We start from the raw sequence: 12372 nt of genomic DNA on the forward strand, positions 1-12372 counted from the left end.
CGAAGAAATTGAAACTTAATGAAGACAAAACTGTGTATGATATTTGGATCAGACAGTGCACTACGAAGATATGAACACTTCAAAAGAATAACTATTGGTTCGTCAACAATAAATATTGTAGCAGCAGTGAGGAACTTAGGAGTATTTATTAATAATAAATTGTCGATGAAGAACCATATATTGCATATTACAAAAACCTGTAACTATCATATTAGGAACATTGCATTTATTAGAAAATACCTAAACGAAGATACTCTGAAAACGGCAATTTCCAACCAAATACTTTCGAGGCTTGATTACTGCAACGCTATATACTACGGTCTCCCTAACTACTTGTTAAGAAAACTGCAAGGAGTACAAAATAGAGCCGCTAGGTTAATAAAAGGACTACGTTCCCGTGATAGAATAACCCCAGCCCTAATTGAGCTACATTGGCTCCCAGTAAAAGCTAGAATAGAATATAAAATACTACTTACAGTCTTTAAAGCACTAAAATATGATGAACCAACATATCTGAGAAACTGTTTTAGCTTCTTTATACCGAAATGAATATTGTAATCAGACATGCAAGTGAAGCATTTAGGCTGTTTGAACCTAGAACAAATTGTAAGTCAGGCGAGAGGGCATTTGTACACTGTGCACCAAGACTATACAACAAAATACCGCCTGAAGTGAAGACCATACAAGAAGAAAGCGAATTTAAAAAAAGACTCTCCTCTCCTATTCTGCAGGGTTACGATACTGACGGGACAACACAAAAAGACAATTATAAAATGTGAGAAGCACCTTATTTTGAAACCGTACTAGCGCTCGCCAGAGAGGGAATGATCCCTGTGAGGGCTGTACATAAAACCAAACAAAGTGAACAACGTGAAAATGACAGCATAAGGTATCGTACTTCCAAAGAGGACTGATATCGTACTTCTAAAGTTGATCACGAAGCTGTGTTTGTGGAGCGAGCACTTACTGTAAGTACTAGGAACGAACCAGAACGAGGGAATCCTACTTTTTTTTTCAGAAATGAGGATTTTCCTCCGAAGGGCTTGACAAGAATAGCTTCTGGAGGCCATCATCATTCCTAAGAAGGAACAGTCGACTGAGTCCTTTGATTCCAAAGGGCAGGATTATTAGGGTGCGCCTCGAATCATCTCATGGCAAAGGGTCCTTCCACATGACTGTGCTTGATCATTTACTCGATTGCAGAGCTGCCCTTAGCTCTCTCTCTCTCTCTCTCTCTCTCTCTCTCTCTCTCTCTCTCTCTCTCTGAGTTGTGTTTGTGTTCCAATAATTTTAGGGCTTGAAAAAAAAGAGCAGAGAAGATTGCAAGAACACTGCAGACAAATCAATTTAAATGAACGAAATTCGATGTGAATGAAAAATATGCAAAACAAAAAATCAGTTACGTAGGAAATAATCGAGTGACAAAACGAATAAGAAAAGAGAAAGCAAAGGGGAAAATGAAGAGTGCGAAACAAACAAAGCTAAAGCGTGAATGAGAAAACAATGAATGAGTTCATTTTTCTCTTTACCGGGTCAAACAGGGAAATTAGACGGGAGGAGAATGATTAAGTGGAGGAAGGTCACAGGAACTCTAATAATCTTCTGTGGGGTCGGGTATGGTTTTAATTGTTATTATATACTTACAAGAGCTTAACAACACGAATCATTGTTAAATGCTATGAGTGATAAATCAATAATCATTATATCTGATATAATGCGTGGCGTCATTGCAAGATCAGCTACATATAACCAGCTAATTCTGCCAAGGATAAACTTCCTTTCTTCATAAAGTCTCACTTGAGGGCTCTCATGTGAGAATAGATCTAGATATCTGACTCTCTGCCAGCATGACAAAAATCTTCTAGAAGAAGAGCCTTCACCAAGGGACATAGCATACTGGAAGAAATTAAATCTCTTCGTTCAGCAGAGCCGGTCTTCTAGATAATTCCAACAGATTCCTGTGGGTGGGAATCTGCAGGAATAATCTAGAATTCCGACCACTTGCCCGCGTGACAAATGTCTTCTAGAAGAAGTGTCCTCGGCGCAATCGAGTTTTTGTACATCGTATAATCAAGACCACCGAAAACAAATCTATCTTTCGGTGGTCTCGGCATAATGTTGTATAAGCCACGGCCCATGAAACTTTAACTATGGCCCGGTGGTGGCCTGTCCTAAATCGTTGCCAGATGCAAGATTATGGCTAACTTTAACCTTAAATAAAATCAAAACTACCGAGGCTAGAGGGCTGCAATTTGGTATGTTTGCTGATTGGAGGATGCATGATCAACATACTAATTTGCAGCCCTCTAGCCTCAGTAGTTTTTAAGATCTGAGGGTTGACAGAAAAAGTGCGGACGGACAGACAAAGCCGGCACAATAGCTTTCTTTTCAGAAAACTAAAATGACCGTATTTATAAAATACTATTTAAGGATAAGTATTCAACTACTTGTGTAGATTTTCCCTCATTCACGATTCAAACACAAAGTAAACTAATAAGCATCCAACTCTTACATTAAAGCCTGGAGGAAAATAATCCCTGAGTATAACGCTCAGGTGTTTTTTGATTACCTACGTGTATTTTGTAGTGTCTTCTGTATCTGTGTGCTGTATCTGTATATAGCCTTAAACTGGAATAAAGATTTATTATTATTATTATTATTATTATTATTATTATTATTATTATTATTATTATTATTATTATTATTTACATTAGTAACTTCGTACATCGAGGCGGAAATTTTACCCATGTCATTGAATAATAATAATAATAATAATAATAATAATAATAATAATAATAATAATAATAATAATAATAATAATAATGATAAGATTAATGACTGGTTCCTCTGAGCATACCTTTTTAAGAGTCAAGCCTTACAAAAAAAAAAAGAACTAAGAGAAAAAACGAAGTTTACCAAAGGCAATTTTAACTTAAATCCCCAACTCTTCATTTTCCTCTTACAGAAATGTGAAAACACAAAATAAAAAAAAAAAAACCTGCAAACTTCGCCAGAACTAATAACGAAGCGAAATGACTGAAAATAAATTATGCGGGCGACAAAATCTTGGAGTTTTCCAGCGGCCGTTGACAGCGCGAGATTAACCCCAGTTCGTAAAAACGCGTTTTCGGTCAACGCATCAATAAGGTCCCATTTATCGTCTGCGGCCGCCAAGTTCAACAGGTGATTTGTTTCGAGCAAGGGCCGTGTTCAAAGTAAGGAGCCTCGCTCGCTTGGAAAGTTTTCCTTCTTCTAATGGGTCGTCACACGTGGCGTTGGAAAAGAAAGAGACTGTGTGTGTGTGTGTGAGAGAGAGAGAGAGAGAGAGAGAGAGAGAGAAAAGTCTTATTTATGCACTTATTGTGTGTGCGTGTGTGTGTATGAGAGAGAGAGAGAATGAGTCTTATTTATGCTCTTATTATCTGTGTGTATGAGAGAGAGATTGAGAGAATGAGTCTTATTTATGCTCTTATTATCTGTGCGTATCTGTGTATGAGAGAGAGAGAATGAGTCTTATTTATGCACTTATTGTGTGTGCGTGTGTGTGTATGAGAGAGAGAGAGAGAATGAGTCTTATTTATGCTCTTATTATCTGTGCGTATCTGTGTATATGAGAGAGAGAGAGAGAGAGAGAGAATGAGTCTTATTTATGTACTTAGGTGTGTCCGTATCTGTGCATGAGAGAGAGAAAAAGAGAGAGAGAGCCTTATTTATACTCTTATTTTCTGTACGTGTCTGTGTATGAGAGAGAGAGGAGTTTATTTATGTTCTTAATTTTCGAATGCTTTAGTAAAAGTGGTATTTGTTTCGAAAGGAAGAAGAGAAAGAGATACAGACAGACAGACAGACAGACAGACAAAGGGAGAGAGAGTGGGAAAAAAAAAGAAGTTTCATTTATGCTCTCATTTTTGGAACACTGTCGAAAAAATATTTGGCTCGAAAGACAGTGGCGCACTGAATGAGAGAGAGAGAGGAGAGAGGGAGAGAAAGAGAGAGTTTTATTTATGCTCTTATTTTTGGAACGCTTTCAGAAAAATTTTATTTGGTTTGAAAGGATGAGAAGCAGAGAGAGAGAGAGAGAAAGTTTAATTTATACACTTGTTTTTGAAATACTTTCGGAGGAATGACATTTGGAACGAAAAGGAAGAGAAAGAATGAATTTAATTTGAAAGACGATGATCTTTCCGAGGCGATTCAGAATTCATGACATTATTTCAGTAGCTTTCGTTCAACAATACAGTGTAGTTTTACAATTCTACCTCATGTCTCATGGCGCTAAATCTGTGCAGTGTTTTTACATTTTTAATCGATCTTTACATAAATATTTTGTTCTAGATTTTTGTTCGACTTTTTCATAAACTTTTTATTTCATGGGAAGCATTTAACTATTCTTCTGATTTGTCCATCTTATTGTCCTGTTCAAAAGATGCCATCACCATGATGTAAAATTAATTTGCGTGATACAGCCTTCCTTTTTAACATAATAATAATAATAATAATAATAATAATAATAATAATAATAATAATAATAATAATAATATAATAATAATAATAAAGGATGTTGACCATCTATTCAACATGTCCTGTTCAAAAGATGCCATCACCATGATGTCAAATTAATTTGCGTGATACAGCCTTCCTTTTTTAACATAATAATAATAATAATAATAATAATAATAATAATAATAATAATAATAATAATAATAATAATAATAATATTCACATACAAAATCATTCTGGGCGTGATATCATCTTTCAATATAAATTCGTAGAATATACCTTTCGTATAATAAATACTAATATAAAACTATTACAGTTACATCATACCTTTCCAGTGAAGACTCCGCTGAAGGCTTATCACTTCAATATCATATTCTGTCATATCATATTCTGTCATCTCTCAATAGTCAGACAGATATTGGGGAAATTCTAAATGCAGTCTGATGTTTACACGTGAGATCTTCAATCGTTGGCTCAATGGTATAAAATGGTTGCAGTTACGTCAAACATTGCCACTGAATTTCCTTATATCATCACAGTTTTACATACCACCTTTCGTAATTCTAAGATAGATCGTAGCTCAATCATTCTCAGTTTTATTCCGGAAAAAAATTGTAGTTCAGATAATTAATATAAATCACATACTTGGATGTAGCAGGAAATATTAGGTGTAAGTAAGTTTCCATTTGAAATCAATTATTTCATTAAACGTGGTGGCGCAGTGGTATGATTTTCGGCTACCAGTCGAGGGGACGGCGTTCAAATCCCGCCGCTCACTGATGGCTTGGATTGCGACACTGCAAAAATCCCGGCAGGTTAAGTAGGAGAACAGGTACCAGCCCTCCGGCTGGGAAGTTAAACAGCGGGCCTAGCGACACTCTGGCCACGTGTCATAGGCATTGGGATCATTCCCCCACTGGCTGTCGGCCTTAGAAACCAGGAGATCAGCGCCATGAGCCTACAGAGGCCCAGGAGGACTTTAACTAACTTCAACGTCAGAAAGATTCATCCACTTTTAACCAACCCAAATACACAATTTGAGAACTTCATACATTTACAGATGTTTTAAATTGAATCTTCCCTTTAAACTGTGAGGTTTATTAAAAAACACTTTAGATATGCAAAAATATGAAGACTTTAGAGAGGAGTCCATTTACTTCATTTCATGTACTGATAAACAGACTAGGGGAAAAGAAGCCAAAGATTTATTATCCCTTAACCCTTAACTAAGTCCATCTATCTATTGCCTATTGAGGTACGAAATATGATAAAAAAATTACAGAAAAAACATTCTTTTCAAAGCACCATCCCATCCTCTCCTCTCTATCAATCTACCTCTCATCCTTCTCTAGTGATTTGAGTTATGAGGATTTAGGAAACGCCATGGAAGGATACTGAAAGTTCTCCACTGGAATTATCTATCTCTGCCTGAAGCCCAACTCTTTTCACTGAAGGATTTATGACCTGAATGAAAAATGGACTGTGAGTACTGGGTTACTCTTATCTCTCTTTATTTTTGTCACTTTCCGTTCGGTAATTTTTATTGCTTGCTTTTGAAATGTCAGCTCGTGCACTTAATGTCTGCTGCGGTTCAATGAATTGTTTAGTGTTGAAGTATTTTTGTTAAAAATATCTTTAGAAACTTTTCATACACATTTTTTTTATTAAATCCGTTTATTTTTCATGCGCAATATTTAAGAAAGAAAATACGACACTTGACATTCGTTTGTACTGTCTTTTTATTACCAGTCTAGTTATTTACTTATGCAATTACCAGTGGATAAGAAGCAAATATAAAAATGATTTCAGTAAAGGATGAATTGGTTAATAAAACGATAAACACGCACGCATGAGCACACACATACACAAATATATATATATATATATATATATATATATATATATATATATATATATATATATATATATATATATATATATATATATATATATTTGTGTATGTTTTCATATATATATATATATCATGCGTGTTTGTACGTGTTTATCGTTTTATTAACCAATTCATCCTTTTACTGAAAACTTTTTTTATATTTGCTTCTTATCCACTGGTAAATTGCATAAGTAAATAACTAGATTGGTAAAAAAAAAAAATGACAGTACAAACGAATGTTAAGTGTCGTATTTTCTTAAATATTGCGCAAGAAAAATAAACGGATTTAATAAAAAAAAATTTGTATAAAAAGGTTCTAAAGTTATCTTCAACAAAAATACTTCTACAATAAACGGCTCATTGAACCCCAGCAAACATTAAGTGCACGAGGTGATATTTCAAAAGCAAGTAATAAAAATTACCGAACTGAAAGTGATGAAAAAAAAAGAGAGATAAGAGTAACCCAATACTCACAGTCCATTTTTCATACGGGTCATAAATCCATCAGTGAAAAGAGTTGGGCTTCAGGTAGAGATAGTTAATTCCAGTGGAGAACTTTCAGAATTCCGCGTCGCAAAAGTTGGGACGATAACTAACGTTGAATGAAGGCTTCGCTGTATCTGGGATTTGAAGAACTGACATTTTAAGTGACAGACTGGTTGATCTGTCTATATATATATATATATATATATATATATATATATATATATATATATATATATATATATATATATATATACATATATATAAACATATATACATATAAATATATATATATATATGCATATATATAAATATATATATATATAAACATATATACATATAAATATATATATATATAATATATATATATATATATATATATATATATATATAAATTTATAAATATATACATATATATATTCATATATATAATTATATATATGTATATGCATGTATATATATATATATATATGTATATATATATGTATGTACGCATATATATAGAGAGATCAACCAGTCTGTCACTTAAAATGTCCGATCTTCAAATCCCAGATACAGCGAAGTGTTCATTCAACGTTAGTTATCGTCCCAACGAGGAATCCTGAATGGGGCGAATTCCAGCGACAGACTTTATGAAATAGCCAACGCTTTCGCCGAGGGAAGAGAAATGATTCCGTGAATGAAGAAGTCGCACCTTCGGAAAAGGCCTCTCGTCTGTGAAGTGAGGCTGCGAATCGTCCCTAAAACTTGGAGATATGTCCTACAGGATTGTTGAAATTTTCCTACGCTCTCGAAGAATTCCCATCCGAAGTTTATCGCGTAGGAAGCGTATGTTCTAGTCTGATTAATACTACGGGACGGGAAAATGTGTGTGAGAAATATAATATATATATATATATATATATATATATATATATATATATATATATATATATATATATATATATATATATATATATATATATATATATATATAAATATATATATATACAGTATATATATATATATATATATATATATGTGTATATATATATATATATGTACTGTATATATATATATTTATATATATACATATATATATATGTATATATATGTATACTGTATATATGTGGACATATATACAAAATATATATAATATATATGTCTGTAAATATAAGTATATATGCACACACACAAATATATATAAATATATATATATATATATATATATATATATATATATATATATATATATATATATATATATATATATATATATATATATATATATATATATATATATATATATATATATATATATATATATATATATAATATTCGTGTGTGTATGTACATGGGCATTAGAAATACACACGCATAATCATATTTTCTATGCACGTTTAATATTTATAAAGACAAGTCACAGTACGCATGAAAAATATACGTCTTAATAAAAAAATGATCTAAGTAGAAGATTAATACACATCTTTGATCTACGATGCAACACAAACGGTTACCCAAACCTCATTATGACGAAAATATGGACTGACAAACCGACAATAAATCAAACGTCCACGTAAAAGCGACATAAATCTCTTGAGTGTTTGAGGAAAGACAGTGAAGAATCTCCCGTCCCTCCAATAAGTGGGATTGGGAGAGCCAAGAGGAATGTTTCCTTAGGCTAATGGGTCCATCTGTCACGAGCCGAGGAGTATCAAATGGTTACGGATGCCGTCATCAGCGTGTTGACACAGCGAGTTGATGGGGCTTAATTTCTCACTACCAGGCACTGAACTATATCCACGGTTTATGCGTAGTTGTGGTCAATGTTCAGTGAGTTTCTTATTATTATTATTATTATTATTAGCTAAGCTATAACAGCAGAAGATTCTGAGAACCTACGAATGCATTTTTCAGTTTGTTTCTTATTATTATTATTATTATTATTATTATTATTATTATTATTATTATTATTATTATTATTATTAGCTTAATTTCTCAATGCCAGACATTGGACTATGTCCACAGTTTATGCATAGTTATGTCAAGGCTATTATTATTATTATTATTATTATTATTATTATTATTATTATTATTATTATTATTATTATTATTATTACCTAAGCTACAACAGCAGAAGATTCTAAGAACCTACGAATACATTTTTCAGTTTGTTTCTTATTATTATTATTATTATTTTTATTATTATTATTATTAGCTTAATTTCTCAATGCCAAACATTGGACTATATCCACAGTTTATGCATAGTTATGTCAAGGTTAAGTGACTTTATTATTATTATTATATTATTATTATTATTATTATTATTATTATTATTATTATTATTATTATTATTATTATTATCAGCTAAGCTGCAGCCGCAGAAGTTTCTGAGAACCTGTGAGTGGATCTGGAATACAATCCATCTGATAATATTTCAAATATATACCTATAAGGATTTGGAAAGAGCCTCCCATTTTTTCTGAAAGATGAAATTAGAATCTGGGTACTAAAAGAAAAAAAAAAATTATGGCCATTATATAACTCAGAATATTATTCCTACAAAGATGAAAGGAAAATTAATTATTATGACCATTTATTATTGGGAAAGTATACTGGCTGTACCTGGTAAGAAGAATGAATATTTATTTAAAGGTTTCATATGTATATGTAAATATATATATGTGTGCGTGCGTGTGTGTGTGTGTGTATGTATGTGACTATACCTGGTAAGAAGAATGAACATTTATTTATAGATTTAATATAAATATATATATATATATATATATATATATATATATATATATATATATATATATATATATATATATATATATATATAAGAGCCTCGATGGCTTGGTTGGTAGAGTGGCAACCACATACTTCACAGAAGCCTGTGGCGAGGGTTCAATCCCCGCAGCCGACCAGTCAAGAGGCGGAAACTTTGCTATCCGTGTAGACATCCCGGGATTACGTATGTAATCAACGGATAGGTTTGCTGAAAGCAAATGGATGTTACAGACTAATACACACATAAACAAAGCCACTCCAACATCTTCTAAAAAAACATAACAGACACCTCACACGTCTCGAACTGTCGGACTACCCGCCCAGTTCTCCTCGTGCTGCTGGGAGAAAGGGAGCGGGGGTTTCGGTAATACATGTACACATTCGTTACCGGGGTCTAAGCGATGTCAGGCAGGGCAGCCGGTCGAGGTTACGGCCTACCCCACCGCCAAATCAAAGTCCTTCAAAGAAGGCACCGTGCTTACCCCATATAAAAATGGGTATAAAAGCACGTTAAAACGAAGAAGAAGATATATATATATATATATATATATATATATATATATATATATATATATATATATATATATATATATATATATATATAATGTGTATGTGTGTGTGTGTGCATATACTGCACATGACTCTCTAAGAATCTTCGTCTTTTTACGAAAAAATATCGCTAGATGCTCCGGAAGCTATTGTCGTCCCCGAAGAACAAAACTTAATAACCTCCTCCATTTTCAAGAGAGAAAGGCCAGGCTCTTTGAGACTTCCCAAGTTACGCAAACAATGAAGAGTGCCTCAGCCTTTGAGAAAACGGTCATAATTTACAATAACAATGGCTCAGAGCCGTCGCTATTAGATTTCCCCCTTCGAATATGAAGTCATCTGGGACGAACAGAAAGCTGTACTGCAGTGAGAAAGGTAAAGTTAATGTTCTCTTTGTCTACTTGATTAATCTTGGGAGGGAAAGGCTCTGTGCTATTCGGTTTTGAAAAGATGGACCAGAATTTCAAAGCATCAAGTAAATTTAAGTGAGATGCAAAAGAATTATATTTCCGGTTACGGGCTTATTTATCATATAAAAAACTACTTTTCTTGAGGTCGGCAAATGCTTTAGAGTTTTGTAGATATTTTCATTCGCTTCTAACTCATAGTTTACTCGAATAAATGAAAATAATATTAAAATAGTTTAGTAGAAAATATTAATGCTGCTTATTAAAGGTTTCCCCCCCTCCTCATTTAATTCGATTCTAAGCTAATATAAAGAATACCTTTTGCAAAATAAACCTTTTCTTTAATTACCTGCTGTTACGATGCGAGAAATAATAATTACATATTCAAGAAATTCTAAAGATAAAATTTTACATCAAGCGCAGTATCATAGGGCATCAATCCAGTCCAAACTCCTTTTGAGCTGACGGTAAATATCAGCAGCCGATATCAGTGACGATTCCATCTGGCTTCTGATTGGCCTATGCTTTTGAATTGTGACCACTGGTGGGTGAGCAGCAAGAGCTTCCACCAATCACGACTGACTTCAGTGATATCAGATGGGGGTATTTACAGTTGTTTCCAAAACATGGTAAGCTTGTGAGTCTACTCATGTTTACGCTCATTAAATATTTCATATTATTACACAAAGGAAAGAAAAGGTGAAAACCGATCAGAATGACGATAATAATGCTAGAAGCTTCTGATAACATCTATTACAATTTTCATGTTTTCCTTAGAATTTTTGCATTTAAAAAATTGTTACGCAGGAATAATAAAACCAGAGCGAAATTACGAAATAAAACAAAAAAATTGTCTAATTCTCTACATTAATACATCAATATTAATTACTTTAATGGTTAAAAATGAAATACCCACTTATTTCAACAAGCAAACCATCCGTCTGTTACATCAAGAATGCCTCTCTCTCTCTCTCTCTCTCTCTCTCTATATATATATATATATATATATATATATATATATATATATATATATATATATATATATATATATACATATATATATATATATATATATGTGTGTGTGTGTTTTTGTGCCTTTACGTTTGTAATATATTGCGAATTAATACGATGGGTAAATAACGTACTGCTGACTCTACGTTTTACAAAATATCTCACTCCTTCGTCAAAAAATTCTTAGCAGAAGACACTTCAAAAAAAATTATAGTCAGGACAGTGCATTTATACTAAACTACTTTCAGCCACTTAAAATAGAAAGAAACGAATTATAAAACTGATTTCAGAAAGAGAGACTGAATATGAAAATTACGCACCACGAGAATTCCCTTCAGAAGAGAGATCGCAGATTAATACCTGCACGCAGACGAGCGTTTCCAGAGTGCAAGCGAGAGCCGTGTGAACATAATTCACTACAGAATCACAATGAATTCTGTCGGGAATGGACAGTTCCCAATCCCCGAGATCCAGCAGCGTTACGATCCAGGAATCGACAGTTCCAGCACCGGAGAAGCGACGCCACTGAACATTAGCCTGGACACAGGCAATAACTACCCGAAGGCCATTGTCTCCTGCGAAATCTCCGCAGGTGTTCTTCGGGTCACTGTTATTGCTCGGATGAGTGCCGGCTGTGTCCACAATTCTCCTCTGAATGGTTTTGTTGGGTACGACTGTACAATCCATCTCGGATATCTATCCCTTATGACCATATATATATATATATATATATATATATATATATATATATATATATATATA

General features: G+C 33.2%; 1 protein-coding gene across 1 annotated transcript in view; it reads right to left on the reverse strand.

Moving 5' to 3' along the window:
• The window catches only part of LOC136834576 (protein FAM186A-like), a 30059-nt gene extending 20243 nt beyond the window's left edge, over positions 1–9816 (reverse strand). Inside the window, exon 1 of the mRNA XM_067097155.1 lies at positions 9737–9816. Coding sequence (XP_066953256.1) covers positions 9737–9816 — 80 coding nt within the window. The remainder of the gene's footprint in view (positions 1–9736) is intronic.
• Between the last annotated feature and the right edge of the window lie 2556 nt (positions 9817–12372).

Source organism: Macrobrachium rosenbergii, chromosome 54 (assembly GCF_040412425.1).
Source record: "Macrobrachium rosenbergii isolate ZJJX-2024 chromosome 54, ASM4041242v1, whole genome shotgun sequence".
Lineage (NCBI taxonomy): Eukaryota > Metazoa > Arthropoda > Malacostraca > Decapoda > Palaemonidae > Macrobrachium > Macrobrachium rosenbergii.